General features: G+C 46.3%; 1 protein-coding gene and 1 pseudogene across 3 annotated transcripts; both read right to left on the bottom strand.

The window, feature by feature from the left end:
• Nucleotides 1-3,962: 3,962 nt before the first annotated feature.
• On the bottom strand, nucleotides 3,963-5,093 carry LOC118008167 (annotated as a pseudogene).
• A 2,936-nt stretch (nucleotides 5,094-8,029) lies between these two features.
• On the bottom strand, nucleotides 8,030-17,827 carry MCFD2 (multiple coagulation factor deficiency 2, ER cargo receptor complex subunit). Of its 3 annotated transcripts, none has more exons than XM_035001625.1 (4): nucleotides 17,737-17,827; nucleotides 11,896-12,056; nucleotides 10,942-11,101; nucleotides 8,030-9,494 (listed from the first exon to the last, which is right to left on the bottom strand). In XM_035001625.1, exons 2-4 carry the CDS (start codon nucleotides 12,042-12,044, stop codon nucleotides 9,363-9,365), a joined length of 441 nt encoding a protein of 146 aa, XP_034857516.1. In that variant the 5' UTR covers nucleotides 12,045-12,056; nucleotides 17,737-17,827; the 3' UTR covers nucleotides 8,030-9,362. The 3 variants fall into 3 exon arrangements, with proteins under 3 accessions (XP_034857516.1, XP_034857517.1, XP_034857518.1); XM_035001626.1 differs by having other exon boundaries at nucleotides 17,672-17,791; XM_035001627.1 differs by lacking the exon at nucleotides 11,896-12,056 and having other exon boundaries at nucleotides 17,737-17,795.
• Between the last annotated feature and the right edge of the window lie 1,351 nt (nucleotides 17,828-19,178).

The raw sequence follows: 19,178 nt of genomic DNA, 5'->3' as shown, positions 1-19,178 counted from the left end.
GGAGGGTTTCTATGACTTCTATGTTCAACCCAGCAAACGGTCCCTTTGAAAAGAATCTGAGAAAACCCTTGATACTAAAAGATAAGTGACGGAAAACATTTTCATTTCAGGAGGATTTTCATTTAACAAGACTCAAAGCATCTACAAACATAGAGGACTGACCCTATGTTGACAGAATTCAGTTGGTGAGGCAAACTGGCTGATGATTTGGGTGGGGGTGGGCAAGGGGATGGGTGTCCTCCCAGGGTTGCCCCTATGCATTAGTAAGATTTTCTTGGTTATAAACGACATAGAAACCAAGTTGGCCAGACTTAGAAAAAGGCAATTCAACGGGAGGCTACTGGAATCCCAAAAAGAGTAAAGCTACCCTTCTCAGAGCAGCAGGAACTGGGCAGCTCAGGCCTCTTGGCAATAGGAGTCTGGAACCTTCTTTCCAGAGCAGTGCTTGTCCAATTTGAATAAGCACGTAGTTCACCGGGGTTCTATTAAAGAGCAGGTTCTGGGGCGCCTGGGTGGCTCAGTCGTTAAGCGTCTGCCTTCAGCTCAGGTCATGATCCCAGGGTCCTGGGATCGAGCCCATCAGGTTCCCTGCTCCACAGGAAGCCTGCTTCTCCCTCTCCCACGCCCCCCTGCTTGTGTTTCCTCTCTCGCTGTGTCTCTGTCAAATAAATAAAATCTTTTAAAAAATAAAAAAATAATAATAAAGAGCAGGTTCTGACTCAGCTGATCTGGGGTGGGGCCTGCAGTCGGGCATTTATACCGCCTTCCCCAGGTGTTGCTTAGCACTCTTGTCCCTTCAGATACGGTCACCTTATTCCCATCTCCTGCCCCACAGAGCCCACAGAACTTGGCTATAGACACCAAAGCCTGTCTCATAGAGAAGCCCTCCCTATTTCCTGCATTCTGATTCTCTAACATCCATGAAGTTCAAGGCTACTCCCCTAAATCTCAATTTGGACACCTGTTGGATCGCTTCTCTCAGATTCACAACTATGGCCACACCTCCCCTCACTCTCCTGCCTTTGGCTGTAGCCACAGCCAGGGACAAGGGCGCTCAGCCTGCTTTAGTCCAGCCTCCACTAAGGCCAGCTACCGGGACACAAGGACCTCTTCACACTTTCTCTCCCCTCTCTGGGGGGCAGGGCCTTTTAGCCTTGGCAGGCATGCCTGCTTGTCCTTCCCCAGCCACCCAGTGGGAAGGCAATTAGAAAGTCATGGACAGAGAATGCCCAGTGCACTGTTTCCTTTCAACTCTGGCCGAGCAGAGCAAATTCTCTGAAAGCTCCCGAAAGAAGACTATATAATCGTGAGCACTGCCAACATAGCCTCGGGGCTCAGACACTAAGCAAAACAGGCCTGTTCCGACACTGTCCCAGGGGTCCCAAGTTCAAAATGGCCACTGTGGTGGTGGGAAGACCGTGTCTTTCAATACGATTTCTTGAAGCTTTATCTTGAGATAACTGTAGATAATTCACGTGCAGTTGTAAAAAGTAAGAGAGATCCTGTGCACCCTTGACCCAGTTCCCACCCCCCAATGGTAGCATCTTCTCAAACCATAACACAATATCCTAACCAGGATATCAGCACTGATTTAGTCAAGATACAGATCATTTCACCACAAGGACTCCTCATGTTGCCTTGTTATAGCCATGCCCACTTCTCGCCTGCTCCCACTCCCTCCTTAATCCGTTCCTGTGATTTTTGTCACTTCAGGAATCCTCACTTGGCATAATTCTCTGCAGAGTCTTCCGGGTGGTTGCCCATTATCAACGGTTTGTTCCTTTGGCTACCTGGGCGGGACTATTCACCTGTCGAAGGATATATGGGTTGTCTCTGATTTTCAGCTATTATAAATAAAGCTGCCATGAACCTCGGTGTGCAGGGTTTTGTGCAAACATAAATGCCCAGGAATGCAACTGCTGAGTCACATGGTAGTTACATGCTTCTTTTTTTAAGAAGCTGCCAAACTGTTTTCCAGGGTGGCTGTTCCATTTTACAGTTTACTAGTTCAGGTGAAGAATAGAACAATGGATCGTGGACCACCACATCAAAAACTAATGATGTATTGTATGGTGACTAACATAACATAATAAAATAAAATTAAAAAAGAAAATTTTGCTAGTAGAGTGAAAAAAAAGAAAACTTGCTTTTCTATTATTCTACCCTCCTCCATTTGCAATATAATTGTCTTAAATATCTCCTCCACATACATTTCGAACCACATTAGACTGTGTTGTAATTTTTGCTTTGACTATTAAGCAGAATTTACAAAATTTGAGACAAGGAAAGTCTATTGTATGGATCCATATTTTTTGTTTTCCATGATCTTTCTTCCTCCCCGATGTTCTAAATTTCCTTCTTTTACTGTGTCCTTTCTGTTTAAAAAACTTCCTTAACCATTCTATTAGGGCAGGTCTGCTGGTGACCAATGCTCTTTGTTTTCCTTTGAGAATTATCTTGATTTCCCCTTCATTCTTATAGGATATTTTCACAAGATCTAGAATACTGGATGGAGAGTTCTTTCCTTTGGTACTTGAAAATTATTGTGCCTCTTCTTTCTGGCTCCCATGGGTTCTGATGGGAAATATGCCATCATTCAAGCTGTTTTCCCTTATAGGTAAGCTGTTGTTTCTCTCTCGTTGCTTTTGAGATTTTTTTTCTTTGTCTTTAGTTTTCAGAAGTTTGACTAATGATGAGTCTCAGTAGATTTCTTTGGGCTTGTTCTCTTTGGGCTTTGCTCAGCTCATACATCTCTAGATCCTTGTCTTTTGTCAAATCTACAAAGTTTTCAGCCATTATTTCTCTGAGTACATCTTCAGCTCCAACCTCTTTCCTCTTCTTCTGGGGCTGATGACAGGAACATAAGGTCTTTTGTTATCCCACAGGTCCCTGAAGTACATGCAATTTTTTTTTTTCTCAGTTTTTTTTGTTTTCTCTGGGTTGGTCAGATTGGGTAACATAGATTGTTCTTTTTTTTTTTTTTTTTAAGATTTTCTTTATTTGACAGAGAGAGACACAGTGAGAGAGGGAACACAAGCAGGGGGCAGTGGGAGAGGGAGAAGCGGGCTTCCCGCGGAGCAGGGAGCCTGATGTGAGGCTCAATCCTAGGACCCTGGGACCATGACCTGAGCCGAGGGCAGACACTTAACGACTGAGCCACCCAGGCGCCCCAGCATAGATTGTTCTATCTTCCAATCCAATGGCTCTTTCTTCTATACCCTCCATTCTGCTGTTGAGGTGTTTGTTGTGGTTATTATATTTTTTAGTTCCCAAATTTCCATTTGGCTACCCTTTATATCTTCTATTTCTTTGCCGAGACTTGGTTTTTTCATTGGTTTCCTGTTCCTAATTGTTTGTTTAAGTATTCTTAACATGGCTGCTTTAAAACCCTCGTCAGATAATTCTAACACCTGCATTGAGTGCTGGCATCTTTTCTCCTTCCGTTTGAGATCTTCCTGGCTCTTGGTATGATGAGTGATTTTCAATTGACACCCGGGCATTTTTGTATTATGTAATGAGACTGGATCTTTTTTTTTTTTTTTTCCAAAATTTATTTGGTATTTTAGTTGGTATGACACTTAGTTGGTTGCATTGTCTTTTTACATTATATGGCCATGTACACTATATTCTGACATACACGGTACACAAAGTAAGATCCTTTAGAACAGTTATGCGCAATACACGCAATATTGAATTTATACATTGGATCTCAGGACATGACTGACTGGAAAAGATGGACTAGGCATGTCGGGTGTTGGGGGAAGGAACCCGAAGTGACAGAACACACAGTAAACACACATCCAGTGTGAAGAGCGGCCGCAGCTCTGGCCGTGGTGCCTCTGAGACGGTGGAGCCAACTTACGTTAACCCATTTAGGGCTACAAAGACAGGTATCATCAACATCAGGATACAGCTGCAGGGTTTGGTGAACCATTCCTATTTGGAACTTTAGGAAACTGACGTTTTTTCTTAGGCCATTTTAATATTACTTGAGTAACAGATCAGATAATAAGGACAATATACACAATCTCCAACTAAAATGCTGCTGTAGTCTAGACAGTGAAGTGGTACGTTAGAAAACTTTAAAACTGCAGCTCCTTTTGGATCCCCCAAAGTGTATCTGCACTCTTCTTCAAAGGGGCCTCCTCCTCAGGAGTCAAAGTCACCTTCACAACATCTGAAATTCCATTCTGTCCCAAGATGCAAGGGACACTAAGGAAGACATCATCTTTAATTCCATAGAGACCCTTAATCATGGTGGAAATTGGATGCACCCGCCTAAGATTCTTCATTATACTTTCGGCCAGATCTGCCAGACAGTCCAATGGCCCAGGAAGTGTAGCCTTTCAGTTTGATCACCTCATAGGCACTGTCAACCACCTGTTTGTGAACCTCTTTCCACTGTTCCTTATCTGCATCAGTGCCTAAGTCAGGGTGCAGATTCTTCAGAGAGACACCAGCAACGTTCACTCCACTCCATACAGGCACACTGGAGTCTCCATTCTCCCCAAGGACCCACCCATGACAGCTTAATGGGTGAACTCCCAGTCTTTCCCCCATTAGGTAACGGAACCGGGCTGAATCCAGATTGCAACCACTTCCAATAACACGGTTTTTGGGAAAGCCACTTACCTTCCAAGCCACATAGGTCAAGATATCCACTGGATTGGAAACGACAAGCAACTTGCAGTTTGGGCTATATTTTACGATATTAGGAATGATGAACTTAGAGATGTTCACGTTACGCTGGACCAAATTAAGACGGCTTTCTCCCTCTTGCTGACGTGCCCCAGCTGTGATAATAACCAGCTTGGAGTTTGCAGTCACCTTCTAATCTTTGCCAGAGACAATTTTTGGTGTTCTAAGGAAAAGGCTGCCGTGCTGGAGATCCATCATCTCTCCCTTCAGTTTGTCTTTCATGACATCAACAAGAGCAAGTTCATCTGCCAAGTCCTTCATTAAGATACTGAGGGCACAAGCCATGCCGACAGCACCAACCCCAACAACTGTAATCTTATTCCGGGGGTATGTTCTTCCTTAAGAAGATTCTGAATCAGCTGATCTTTGAGAGTTGCCATTTTGGACTTAGAACCAAAAGGAATCGGGAGTGCACGTCGGGCGGGCGCGCGAGGCTGGATCTGGACTTGGCGGCAGCGGCTCCGACCATGAGACTGGATCTTATTTAAACCTGCTTTAACTGGTTTTCCATGCCACCACTGCGGCAGGGCAAGGGCAGGGGCTGCCTCCTTCCTGACAGGTGAAGGGAGAAGTCTACTCCCCACTCAGCCTCCATCAGTACACAAGGCTGGGAGCGTTGGGAGTTTGGAGTCCCCACGGGCTCTCTACTGACACGGAGGTAGAGGTAGTGCTGTTATCACTGGGTGGTGAAAGTCCTGACCCTCCACCAGGCCTCATCAGATACACCCGGCAGGAAGAGGGAGGGGAGTCTCACTCCAGCCAGTTGTGGGTGGAGCTCCAGGGCCAGGATCCCCACGTGTTCTCCACTGACCCTGTGGGCAGGAGGGGGGCCTTGTTACTGCCCAGGGAGTGGCAGGAATGAAAGTCCCGGCTCCCTACCTGGCCTCCTCTGGCATCACCTCAGACACATAAAGGAGGAGGACACCTCATTACAGCCTGGCAAGGATGGAAGCCCAGGCTCCCCGCTCGGCCTTTGCTGACAGGGCCACTGTCTTCCCTGTAGTGTTTGGCTGGAACAGAGCAGTTATTATCTGAAAGTTTTGTGTCTTGTGAGATTGCCCTTTTCTTCATTCCCTGGCTAGAGAGAGCGGTTTTTGTTGGGGCTTTTTTATGCATGCCCCTTTTGGAATTTCTCGGTTGCCAGCTTCCTTAGCTCCAAGTCTGGGATATATTTGGCAAAAAAACAGAACACAAGAAACAAACACAAGACGGAACTCACCACCATGTATTTGCTTACATCCCAATGTCCCTAACCAGTCCGCCTTGTTCTCTCCACCTTTCAGAGTCTTCTTACGTTTGCTTTATATATAATTTCCCAGGGTTTTGTTGTACTTCATTAGAGAAATAGAGAGAAGTCTATCTATTCCATCTTCCCAAAAGGGTTTTGTTTGTTTCTAACATCCAAAAGTTCAGACATAATGTTCATAGTTTCTGCTACTAATTTCCTAGTTGAAATGTTAGATCTTTTGTTGGGTCCTTGATAAAATGGATTTTCTCTTGAGGTAGAAATGTGATTTAGCTCTTGTTTTTATCAGGGATGTTATGTAAGAGTATTTGTGTCCTCTGATGATAACACCTTCAGGGGAATCTGGAATATGACAAAAAGGTTTTTTTTTCTTTTTCTCCTCTCTAGAAGGAATTGAAATCCAGAATCTAAATCAGAGAGGTTACATGGCAAACATAAGATAAATAATGAATGAATCAACAAATGAACAAATGCAGGACTAGTCAAAAATTAAAAGCCCTAATGTCTCATCGCTCTGTGTTTGGGAAACTTGTCAGGTTATGTTATGGGTCTAGCTAAAGGAAATAGATTCTTCATATACAATAGAGATGAAGTATTAATTAGTACAACTCTTTCGGATAGCAATTTAGCAATACTTACTAAGGCTTAAGATTGTTCAAACTGCAGTAATTCAATTTCCTCAAGAAGTAAGAGTGTATTAAAGACTTTATGGACAAACAGACATCACATGTAATTGTACCACACAGAACATCCTAACTTGTTCTGTAGTTCGACAGATAAATGGATTGATATCATGATCTATCCATCCAATGGAATAACCTACAGAGAAGATCTTTCGACCCCTGCCCCTGAGGAGTCATCAATCCCTTTACAGCCCCACCAGCCCCCACTGCAATGAGGAAGGGGCCCAGGCTCTCCAGCCAGAGTGAGGAATGGGTGACTCAGTGTTTAGTACTATTGTCAGGCACTTACTAGATGCTTTCTACATTTTCTCTCATTTTGTTAATCCTCTTAAACTCTCAGTAAGTTTTATTGTAGTTTTTTAAATATATATGAGAAACTAAATTTTAAGTTCATGGCTGGGGAGTAGCAGGCCTAGGATTCTGACTCGGGTCTGCCTGAGTTCAAAGCTTATGCTCATATAAGGCGGCCTCTCTTGGGTAGATTTATCTCCATTTTAGAGGTAAGGAAACTGAAGTACAGAGATGTTCCTTATACATTCTGAAAAATCCTTGAGGTGGGCTACGAGAAGGCCAAGGTATTGTGTAGGAGAGAAGAGGTCAAGAGGGGGTATGCAAGGAATGTCTCTGTGTCCCTAATATCACAGGCTCCTCCCACCAGGGACATTTCCTAAACAGGACCACGAGTCCAGCATGAAATAATTACAAAGAGAAACCAGCTGTGGAGGAGGAAGGAGGTGTCCGTCTTGTCTATTTAATGGGGTGACTCTGCCTTCTGACGATTTGCTTCTCTCCCTCTCCAGCTGCTCAGTCCCTTCCTAGCTGCCAACACTATGAGATTCTTCCAACCGTGAGCCACTCATTAGATCCATCCAGAGGGGCAGCTCTGGGTGAAGAAGGGTCAGTGCAAGATCCAAGGATCTTGGGGGGCAAGGGAGAGAGAAGGCAATGGTTAACTTCCTTCCTTCCTATCCTCCCTCCTTCTTTCTTTCCTTCTTTCCTTTTCAAATGGCAGAACAAAGCATTATTCTCAAAATGCCAGGGGAGACTGTGCTTTTTGCTTGGGCCTGGGAGGTTTTCAAAAATGCTACCTAATTAAATTTTCTGGCCAAGAAAAAACAGTCGCCAAGACTCCAGGAGAAAACACAGTATTTTCCTAAACTAGACAATGCTATCATAATCTGAACATGGCCAGGGAAGAAAGGTCCAAAAAGTGGTTTCATTCAGAAGAAGAAATGCATCAAGGATGACTGGGAATCTACCCCTGCCAAAAGGAACAGGGCACAGCCAAGGAGGGTCGTAGGGCCTGTGATGGGGTAGGCACATGTAAACATCTGTATTAAATACACAAAACCTTCATGTGGGAGGAGAAGACCCCTATGTGGACAAAATCAACTGCTCTTTATTTTGTTTATCAGTTTTATTGGTCATATATCCAAGATTCATTATATAACTCTTTCAAAATAACTAGATATTACAAGAATAGTTTACAATTCAGCTCTGATTGCACAAATACTTGACACAGAAACCATTTTTACAAATACATATGTTTTCTTATAAGAATACTCTAATAAAGAAAATAAGTCTCTATATGTCTTTCAGCAAATCCTATGCAGTTTTTTGCCCCATTCAACCACCATTTTGGGTTTTCCATCCTGGCATGTCCATCACATCCAATAAACCAAATTACAGTCTGCCGCTGCTTCTCATTTTCAACCATTACTGAGATTCACACTGTTAAAGAGTTTTTAGGCTTCTTTTTCTAATCTTTCCTGATCTGAAGGAATTCACATATTTAAGCTGGAAGGGGTAATTTAAGCACCATTCCTTCTAAATATAGCTTGCAGCAATTGGTGCTTGGTGATCTCACTCCTCACTTAGGCAAGACCAGCTAGTAGCTTTATCCTGCACCGCATCAAGCAGGAGGGATACAGTCCTTGTGTTCCATATAGTGTCTAAACCTCAAAAACAAACCCTGGAAACAGTAAGAAAGCTAAAACATTTGCTAATGATTAGAAGAAAGAACACTTTTAAATTCAAGGTCTCTCCTAAGTTGAAGAAGATATAAAAGAAAGGATGTGACAGTAGTTCTGTAAAATACTGAAAAACTAAAAAATGTTAATCATGTAGGTCAATGGTGTATCATTTCCAAAGTGCCAGAAGATACAGAATCTTAAGACGCTAAGGCTAGCTGAACGCAGGATCTGGCCTCCTTCTTACACAATGGCTTTGAAATAGCCTAATACTCCCTTGCCCAGGGGCACGTCATCATTCAGGCCGGGGGAACTTTGCAGAATACTGACCACATTTACCTGAAGAGACAGGTTCTACCGGGGGAAACATTTGGCATTTATGCTATTCCTTCACTGTTACTGAAAAGTGTGTCCACTTGGCAAAGCTTGTCTTACTTTTCAGGTAGCATGAATGAAAACCAAGAGACTAGCAGTATTCTACAGTCAAGTTCCTGAGTACTACGCTCCAATTATCCAATATTCTTAAAAGGATTCTTTAATCAAGCCCTTGTCCAGTAAGAGACTGAGTACTTGGGGACTGCGATATGTCCCATTTCTCTTATATTTCTCTTGATCTCTCTTTCTCACCCCAGTGTAATAAACTGCTATAGGTTTTTACCAAAATACTGTAGCAGTAGTTGGAAATGAGTTATTTTGCATTACCAAAAGTGTTCAATCACATTGTAACGGGTCACATTTGCATACAACTAGATGGCCAAACAATGTCTACTGCAGTGATTTTGCAAATTCAGCATAGTCAATGTATCCATCATTGTTCTTGTCATCGTCTCTTAGAACACCATCTATTAAGTTAATCAGTTCAGCTTCACTCAGTGGTGGGGCCTGTTCATTCCCTTCCTACAAAATACAAATTAGACAATGATGAGTCACACATTTTACTGGAAGTGCTTAGCTAATGTCTAAAATGTCCGTGCTCATGTGTCCAAAAGCTCCTTCAGTGTAGCATGTGGCTACTTCTAAGAATCCACAAACCATACATCAGATAGAGTCAATTCACAACAATGCAATTTAGATTTATATTTGCCAGTTAAAAAGAAGGATGCAATCAAAGCAGGCCCTTGCTTATTTGTTCTAAAAATTACTTTTCTTTTCTAATTACAAAAGTAATACACGTTCGCTGTAGAAACCTAGGTCTGGCTTACACAGAATTATGAGGTTCCTAATTCCCCCAAACCCACAAACTCATCTTAGAGAAAAGCTCACAACCCAGGCTCTCCTGAGGGTCAGCTCTGGGCGCAACATGCCCTTGGAAAATGCAAGCAGTCTGTATTGGACAGCATCTTGGGGTCAGAACAAGAAGAGGAAGGCACTGCCAACCAGGAGAACCTGTCACAATCTCTGAGGTGAAGGTACTGGCCCTGCTCCAGAAGCAGATATAGCAGGGCTCACTGTGCCGAGTGCTAAGCTAACGCTGTTCACGTCCTTGGCTGATTCTTCCTTTGCTACCTCTCCTGTGTGCAGCCTTTGCTCTCCTAGCACCACCAACAGCCTGGCCTGCCAAATCCTAGGTTCTCTCCCTGATGCAAGTCTCTCCCCACGTCCATCAGTCTGCCTCCCACAGCCGGAGATCTTCCAGTGGCACTGCCATTCTGCCGCACGAAGCCATTAGCGCTCCCCACTGCCTTCCCAGCAAACCCAAATCTGCTCTCCCGGCAGCCAGTGGGAGCACACCCACATCCCCAGCTCTGCCTCTCGTCCTCTCTACAGACTGCGGTGTGGCAGAGTGGGACAGACACTAGACCTGGAGACAGAACATCTTGTTTTCAGTTCCCGCACCTCTAAACTGGGGGCAGTAACAGTGCCTGCCCTGCCTACTCACAGGCTGTTGCAAAGATCGAATGAGCTCTCTAACCCACTTGAAAGCGCTCTGTAAACGGCTTCATATGGAGAACTGTATAATATCACACAAACCCTCAATTATTGCTGAGTCCCTCGACCCCTTGGTCCCCTGGTTCGCCTCTCTTCTCAAATAAAACTTCTCCCCTGCTCTGCATTTTCATGTGGTCTGTCCTTTAGGCGCTGGTTCTCAAACTCCAGGGTGCAGCAGAAATGCCTGTAGCACTTGTCAGAGATACCAGGCCCTGGGACTTCTGCCTCAGTAGGTCACCCTTTGCGAGAAGGGGCTTCGAACAGGAAAAGGCAGATTGGAGTGGTGAGCAGGAAAAGGAGATGCAACAATACTGTTGTACAAGGACCGCACAGGTCATCAAGACTGGGGACTGAACTGCTGGGGCGGGGGGGGAGGCTTTCCAAGACGCTGTCCACTGAGCCTCGGCCGACCTACCTCCTTATGGACGTGAGTGATGGCTGTGGAGAGCTCTAGGCCATCAAGCAAATTATTGCCGTCATAATCATGCATTTTGAAATAATGGAGCTGCAGTTCTTGTGGGGACATCTCTGCTTCTGGTTTGTTGATGACACCTTCTAGATGCTCCATGATATGCCTAAAAACCAATAGTTAGACTCAGACCACTCGGCAGCAACCCCAGGATCATGCCAAAACTTTAAGGACTGGAAAGTTCAAGATCTTAAAGTTCACCCACCCCAGAAAAACAAACAGAAAGAGTGGCAGAGCACACTCAAGGATGAGAGACACAGGCAAGGCCATGAAAGGGGCAGGGGAAAAGTCAAACAGTTCACCTGTTAAGCTGGCAAGACTATGGGTATGGTTCCCTCTTTATTGTTAGAATGCTGTTATAAACCCTTTGGGGGCTAGCAACTAAAAAAATGTTTTTGAACCAATTTAAGGATAACAAATAATGTGTGAGACTAACTGGCCCAGGACAAAAGTTGCAACAAATAATTCAATGTTTAAATGTGCCAGTAAAAAAAGAAAAATGCCTGGTCAGTCAAGAAACCTTAGTTCCAGCCTGGGTTATTTGTTCTAAATAAGCTTACTCCTTGTGTGTACGTGTGCGAGAAGGTGCATGCGCTCACGAGTATGAATGTGTGTGTCGGGGGGGGTCTCTACACCTGTCTTTGGTGAAAGAGAGAGACAGAATGAATTCAGGCAAGTCATTTATCCCATCTGGGCCTCAAGATCCTCCATTTATGAAACGATGATGGAAAAAAGACTGCCTGATTTACAGGTAGCTATAAGGAGTATCGTTCTTGAAAAATGTCAAGGAGTTGTACAAATAACAGAGGGAGGAGCGGATGGAGGGAGCCATCGCAGCCAGCCATAGGCTGCAGCTGCAGAGGGGAGGCCCTGGGACCCCAGCCCTGGCTGAATACGTACTCTTGGTCGTGCACTGTATTCTTATCCAGGCCCACGCTGCCGGGATGGGAGAAGCTGGCCCCAGGTTCCTCAGCCCCGGCACCTGGAGCACAAAAGGCCCAGAGCAGGCCACACAGGAAGGGGGTTCTGAGCAGCTGCAGAGATCTCATGGTCGCCAGTACCTGGGAGGTGGGGAACATAGAAGGTGCAGGTGAAAACACCAGAGTGAAGGTTCTTTCAAAACGTGACACAGCGTGCTCCTGGGGAAGGAACTCAGTGAAAGGAACAAGACTACAGAAGACTAGGCCTAAGGCCAGCTCTTCCACTAGACTGCGGGGTGACCTTGGGCACGCCAAGTCCCCATCATTCAGACTGGGGGTGGGAGGGCTCCATGACATTTCCTAAAGTTCCTTCAGAATGCCAAGCAACTCATGAGAGCTTAAAGGGATTTAAAGATTATTCCTGCCTGCAAGAAGCTTACAGTCTGGTAAAATACTTCCTATGGAGAGCACTAAAAAAGGCACAAAGTGAGGTGTCCTAAAGAAAAACAAAACTGAAAGTTTAGAGGAAGAAATTTCCTCTGCGTGAGGGAAAATCAGGGAAGGCTAAAGGACCTGGGGACACTTCTGGGCCTGGATGGACGAGCACACACTGGACGTGCAGGGACTGAAGGACTAAGGCAATGGTGTAAGCGAGAAGCAGGTCAGACAAGTGGGAAAGAAACTCCCAAGTGGTTCAGTTGGGGGGAGCCTAGAGGCTATGAAGCAGGCAGAATAGTGGACAAAGGACACAGAGATTGACCCGGCCATATGGGATATGGCTTTGCACACTAGGCCAAGGAGGCTGAAATTTCTGGAGGATGAATGGGGAGCCACTGAGGATTTGTGAATGGGAGAGGAGATCGGAGCTAGGTTTCAGAATGGCTCATCCAGCAGCATGCGGGGGGGGGGGGGGGGGGGGGGCACTATTTAGTGGAGCAAGATCAGAGATAGGAATGTGGTAGTTAAGGAAAGCGATGAGGCAGGTCACATGAAGGCCTTGCAGCTGGGGACACGGAGAAAAGGACATTAACCCCTGCCTCGTCCATCTCCCAGGACAGTGGCAGAGGCAGGTAACCCAACCACTGTGAAAGATCACTGGAAAGAGTTACGTAGACATTAGGAGGCCATCAAGTACTCCTGGAGTTTGGTTAGACTAGAACTGTGGTCAACAAGACATAGCACCACTGCAAGCTCCTGACGGCAGGAGTGCTTCGTTCCCAGCATTCCCCACCAAGGTTCAGGCAGGCCTCTACTCACTGTGTGCTAAACTGAAATTCCCAGTCCTTCCAGGGGCTTATAGACTGACCTCAGAAAGGAAGGTGAAGGACGGCCAAGAGACCTCCACACCAACACAAAGACTACACTTTCACCTCCCAAAAGGCAGCGCAGATTCTGCTGGTAACAAGGCCAGTGATTTCTAATGGGCCAACTGTAACCACAACCCCAAACTGACAACAGTAAAGAGAAAGCTTAAGGTACTAATCATTCCCTTGCACCCACCTCACAGAGCTCACTGCTGCTACCTCTACTCCCTGCACCTGAAGCTGAGAAGTAGCTGTGTTGAAGCCCCCTCACCCATCCCAAAAGGTGGGACTCTGGGAGAATGTCATCCCTACAATGTTTGGGAATATTAGCCAAACCCATTTTGCCTATCAACAGTATCCCCTCCAACAGTCCTCTCCCTAAGGGAACAACCACCACTGGGATATAACTTCCAGAGGGCCAAAAAGCAGCATCTAATCTTACTACCATACAGGGACATCATAATGCAATGTCATACTTAACAATAAAAGAAGATTTTTAGGGGCACCTGGGCAGCTCAGTCGGTTAAGTGTCTGCCTTCACTCAGGTCATGATCCCAGGCTCCTGGGATTGAGCCCTGCATCGGGCTCCCTGCTCAGCAGGAGCCTGCTTCTCCCTCTATCTCTCCTCCCAATTTTGCTCTCTTGTTCTATCTCTCTCTCTCAAATAAATACTTAAAAAAAAAAAAGATCTTTAATATCTTTTAATAAAAAAGAGCAGATTGCCAAAGTCTGTAAACAGTAATTTTGTAAGAAAAAAAAAGTGTATGCATATTTCATATATAGAACAATGACTAAAAACTGTTAGATATTATTTTCTGAATTACGAGGTGTGATTCTGATTTTTCTTTTTACTTCTCTATGAATTCTAAAGTTTCTACTAAAAATATGTTCTTTCTTTATAAATATGTATTTAATGTAATTTACCCCATTATTTTGTTCCAATATGTATGGATGGAATTTAAAAAAGGGGCTTTCATTTAATTCTCATCTCTAGAAAATAATTCAGGAACAGAAACTACATTTCCAGTTTTATCAAATAAAACTGTCCTGACCCTGACAAGGCCACTGCCACTGTACCTGGTACCTGAAAACAGGTCTCAAGTTACTCCCAGCAGTTAATTGCCCAGGCCAGAGCAGAACAGCTTGGTCTAACCAGGTATCTTAAGAGTTCTGGGACAGGAGAGACCAGAGAGGGAAGCCAGTTCCAACCAAACCTCGTAGACTCATGCACAGTAGACATCTCTTTCTCCAGCAAGACTTCTTCAATACCGAGTCCGGCTTAGGCATTCTTCCCATATGCTCCCCAGTGCCTCCCTTCAGAAGGGCCCTGACAACTGCTGTGAATTTAACCCTGAGAACTGCCTGATTACTTGTAAGCGCTCCCTGCTGGACTGAGCTCTATGAGGGCAGGCACGTTCCCAGCATCAGGCACAGTGCCTCGCACAAAGGCCGGCAGTTCTCAGCCTGTGTGCCATGGTCCTTAAGGGTTGGGAGGATTCCCGCCTTCACAGATATACTGCCAAGTTTTGATGTCAATGTAACTGAGCATAAACCTTTTTTTTTTTTTTTTGAGATATCTATCAGACAGTTGAGTGATCAATGAACCCATAGCACCGTTTCCTATTACTATATGGTTGGAGGCTTAATATATCAGATCGTGTGTGTGTGTGTGTGTGTGTGTGTGTAGGAGGGACAGGCTCTATTTAAATAACACCAAAAAGCAACCAAGTGATAAGCAGTACAGTAACTATGTACCCACATTATCCCTTCTTCAAGGGAAGCAGAATAAAGGCCAAGAACCACTGGTTTTGAACATGTCCCATCTTGGTTCCCTGTAGCAGTTTTCTAACTCTCTGTCATCTAACCAAATAAACTGTCACATTCCAAAAGAAACATAAGCAACTCCCCTTTGCCTGAAGAACATGTTGCATCACCCATACTCCAATGACTTAGTTCAAGGCCATGAGCAAACAGTAGATAAGCCCCAGCAGTTCCCAGGCTCACTGCCTCCTCTGAGAAATTATAAAGGCCAGACTGGAAAAAAATCCAGAGGAGAGACTTCTGAAGGCAACTTCAGAACCCAACCCATGCTTTGAGACATCCCTCACAAGGAGGAGCCTCAGTCCCGGAAGGAGAGTGCCAGACCATGCTCAGTGGTGGGTCTTTTGCAGTGCCTGGAGTGTAACAGGGCTCCCCTCGCTGATCCAGCAGCCTCTTCCAGGCCCAGAGCCTTTGCTCCCACTGTTCATTAATCCATCCTCCCTCTCCCTTCCAGGCCCCTTCACACATCATCTGGGGATTCTTACAGCCACACCAGTCATTCTCTCCTCCCTCCTGAGTGCAGCCTCTCACAACATACAGTCACATACTGTTCTCTTTCCCTCCCTCTGCGAGGGCCAGGAGCCTATCTTATCTGTCTCTCCCTTACTCTACCAATCACAAAGTGCTAAGCTGCCCAGAGAACAGCACACCTTCACGTCTGATTCAGGGCAGTGGGCTCTGGCCCCCAGATACGTTGTTCCCTACCACAGAAGATCTGGCCTAAGTTAGAAACATAACTTCCCTTTGGAGCCCTCCCACTAGGGCTGGCCTGGCCAGCTTGGCCCACCCTCTCCTCCTATTGTCATTAGCCCCATCAGCAAGTAAGAGTTGGGAGCCAGCCTTCCTCCCATCGAGACTGCAGCGGCTGTTAGCAGCTTTTGTCTCATGCCAGTGGCCCTGAGTTAATTCACACTCACCAATACCCAGACATCCTGTACCCAAAATCAGTGCCAAAGAAAAACTCTGAACAATACTTCCCATTTACCACTGCTATGGTCCTGGACTGAAGACAAGAATAGAACGAGGTTCCTAGGCCAAAGAAATTGCTACATGGGTGGTGGTGGGGGGGGGGTTCAGAATTGGTTCTGAAAAGCAGAGCATTTAATAACTTGATCTATATGCTTATTTGGAGAGCCCATGGAGTGGCCATGCTTCATTTGTGCATTCAACCAACACACTCCCTACTAACAGCCTGGTGCCACACAAAGTACTGAGGACAGAACACTGACCCGGATGGGCTCCTGTCACACTGATTACAGCCTGGTGGAAAAGAGAGACCAGTAAACAGACACCCATGGAGTACCACAGAAACCCCAACCCACACCTGGAGTAACACATGAAGGATAAGAAGGGTTTTTTCAACTAAAGTGTAGTACTTCAGGCAGAAGGAAAATAATGTAACCAGCACCTAAGCCTATAAGAAACTTGGTCCAATCCAGGAACTAAAAAAAAGCTCGGTAAGGTTGAAGACACAGTAGAGGCAGATGGAAGGATATGATTAGCTTGTCTGAATAATTCTGCAGGTTGGCAGGGAACTGAAATGTGGTACTCTAGGATAAGCAGGAACTGTACCTGGTCCATGTGATGAGGGTTGTTTGGCCAGGGGACCTAATCCATTGGAGCAGAGTGGGGAAGAGAACTAGAGTAAGGCAAAAAAGAGTAAAAAGACAGTTCATGAAGGGCCTATATAAGCTCTGTTTTAGAGCTTGGAAGAACAATGAGAATCCACTGAAGCCGGAAAGGGAATGGGGGAAGAAGGCGTCTGGTGACACGATCAGATCTGTTTTAAGATCTCACTCTGGCTTGGGCGCCTGGGTGGCTCAGATGGTTAAGCGTCTGCCTTCGGCTCAGGTCATGATCCCAGGGTCCTGGGATCGAGTCCCACATCGGGCTCCCTGCTCCTTGGGAGCCTGCTTCTCCCTCTGCCTCTCTCTCTCTCTCTCTGTCTCTCATGAATAAATAAATAAAATCTTTAAAAAAAAAAAATTCAATGTATTTAAGATCTCACTCTGGCTTTCCAGTACATAACAAACTACAGAGGATCAAGAGGTGCAGTCAGGAGGCTACTGAAGTAGTCCAGGGGCAATGGTGGCCTGAACCAGCTGCAACAGAGGGACTGTGCATCAGGCGCGAAGTGGAAATACCTAAGATGAGATGTTCGGTGGATTCGATTGAGTGGGTAAAGGGGTGCCGTGCCGGAGGGGAGAATGACGCCCAGGTTTCTGGCTTGGGCGCCGGGTGCTTGGCGGTGCCATGCCCAGATAGAGGATACAAGAGGAGGTCGGCTTCCCCTGCCTTCCACTCGCCCGGCCCAGGACCTGTTTGTTGTCTCTCCCAGACCGAGACCTGGGTCCCGGCAGGAGACGGAGATTAACGCCCCAGGCCTCTGTGCAGGTCGTCCAAGAAGGCAGGGACTTGGCCCCGGCCGGACCCATCTGGCTTCAAAGGCCCCGGCGGCCCTGTTCCAGGAGAGACGATCTGCTCCCAGCGACCCCGACCCAGACCGCTCTCGCCCCCTCCCGCCCCCCCCCGCCCCCCGGGACCTGAGCCCAAAGCCCCGAGCCCCGAAGAGGGGCGCCGGGATCCCGCCCCGCTACGGACCCCTGAGTGCTGCCCCACCGACCTCATTACCTAGGGTTGGGTCACGGGCCTCGGAAGCCGAAGCCCGGGCCTCAGGTGTTCTCGAGTTCACTCACCCTCACTGCCCCGTTTCCAAGCAGTTCTCCCCAGACGCGAAGCCTTCCAACATGAGCCTCGCCAGCCCCCGTCCTCAGAATGCTTTTGTTGGCCCCGCCCCCCGACCCGACTCGCCGTGCGCACGCGCGCCCCCTTCTGCCCGCCCATTGGCGCCAAAGAGCCCCGCCCCCGCCCGGAGACCCGCAGTGTGGACCGCTGGGGTGATTCCACGTGTAAAGGGCTCAAGCCCAGCAAGGGCCAGGCAGACGCAGTTCCTTTGCCTGCCTTCCCTACAGCGACAGTCGGCTCGGGTCCGGGTTGGGCTACCTGAGCCTTCAGGGTGTCGGCAGGTTGCTGGGAATGTAGGAATGTAGTCCGGCGTGGGACGTAGGATGGTTAATGCGGATGGGTCGGACGCTAGAGCTGGCTTCCAGTCTGCCTCCCCCTCTATAGGTTCCTCGGTTCCTCCGCCTGCAGGTTGGGAAGAAAGATAATAGGAATCCTAATTCCTCTCCTCATGAAACGCCTAGAAGACGCTGGAGCCAGCCACGGATCCTGCGATTCCAAGAGTGGCCGGCTAACAGCCTTTGCTTGTTGTATTCCACAAGCCTCATCATCTTCGATACCTTTCACTCGTCTTATACGAGTCCCACCAAGATTTTATGGGCAGCTCAGTTCAAATACCACCTAACTTGTGCAGTTAGTGGAATCACCTGCTATCTTAGTAGAAGACAAAGCACTTCAAGAAAAAAACAGATGCACAAACAAAAGAAAAGCCCCGCATAATGCTGCTCTTACAACTTTCCCCTATACAAGACTGTTCCATGAATATCCACTGACCAGATGGGTAAATGAATGTGGAACTGTCCTTTTTAAAATCCCCTATCCCACTTGTGTTCATAAAGATACATAATCATCTTTCATACGAATCTGGATCCAGAAAGGGAGAGACTGGGAGAGAAAAAAAGAGGTTAAGTAGATGATCCCAGAACCCTCCCTGCTTTCTGCTTTAGCAGATCAGGGCCTTGAAAGTTGGCCGAGGTAACTGCCATTGACAGTGCCTCATTCCTTCTCCCATCTTCATCTGAGATTGAAATCTGTCAACCCTCTTCCAGAGAAAAAGCCCAGGATCCCAAAGTCCCTGAAGAAACCCTGTTAATGCAAGGCCCCCTTCTTTCCTTACTCTGAAGTTGTTTGACCTAATTCATTCTTCAGCCCTGCATCTGCCATCCATCCATTCTTCCATTTGCTCATTTATTCATTGATTCAGTAACATTTCTTGAGTACTTCTTACGTACTAGACACTGTGCTAGAAGCTACTAGATACACAAATAAGACATGGTCTTGTGCTCTCATTCTGTTTGCCTAATGCTTCCACTTTTTCTGTGGATCTTAGCCTCTATCATCTCTCTCTTGAATTAGCAACTGCTCCCTCTCTAATAGACAATTCCCATCATCATAT

This window comes from Mirounga leonina, unplaced genomic scaffold, assembly GCF_011800145.1.
Source record: "Mirounga leonina isolate KUSES-001 unplaced genomic scaffold, KU_Mleo_1.0 Mir_125, whole genome shotgun sequence".
Taxonomy (NCBI): domain Eukaryota; kingdom Metazoa; phylum Chordata; class Mammalia; order Carnivora; family Phocidae; genus Mirounga; species Mirounga leonina.
The sequence above is the reverse complement of the archived record's forward strand: the minus strand, read 5'-3'. Positions and strand labels throughout refer to the sequence as shown.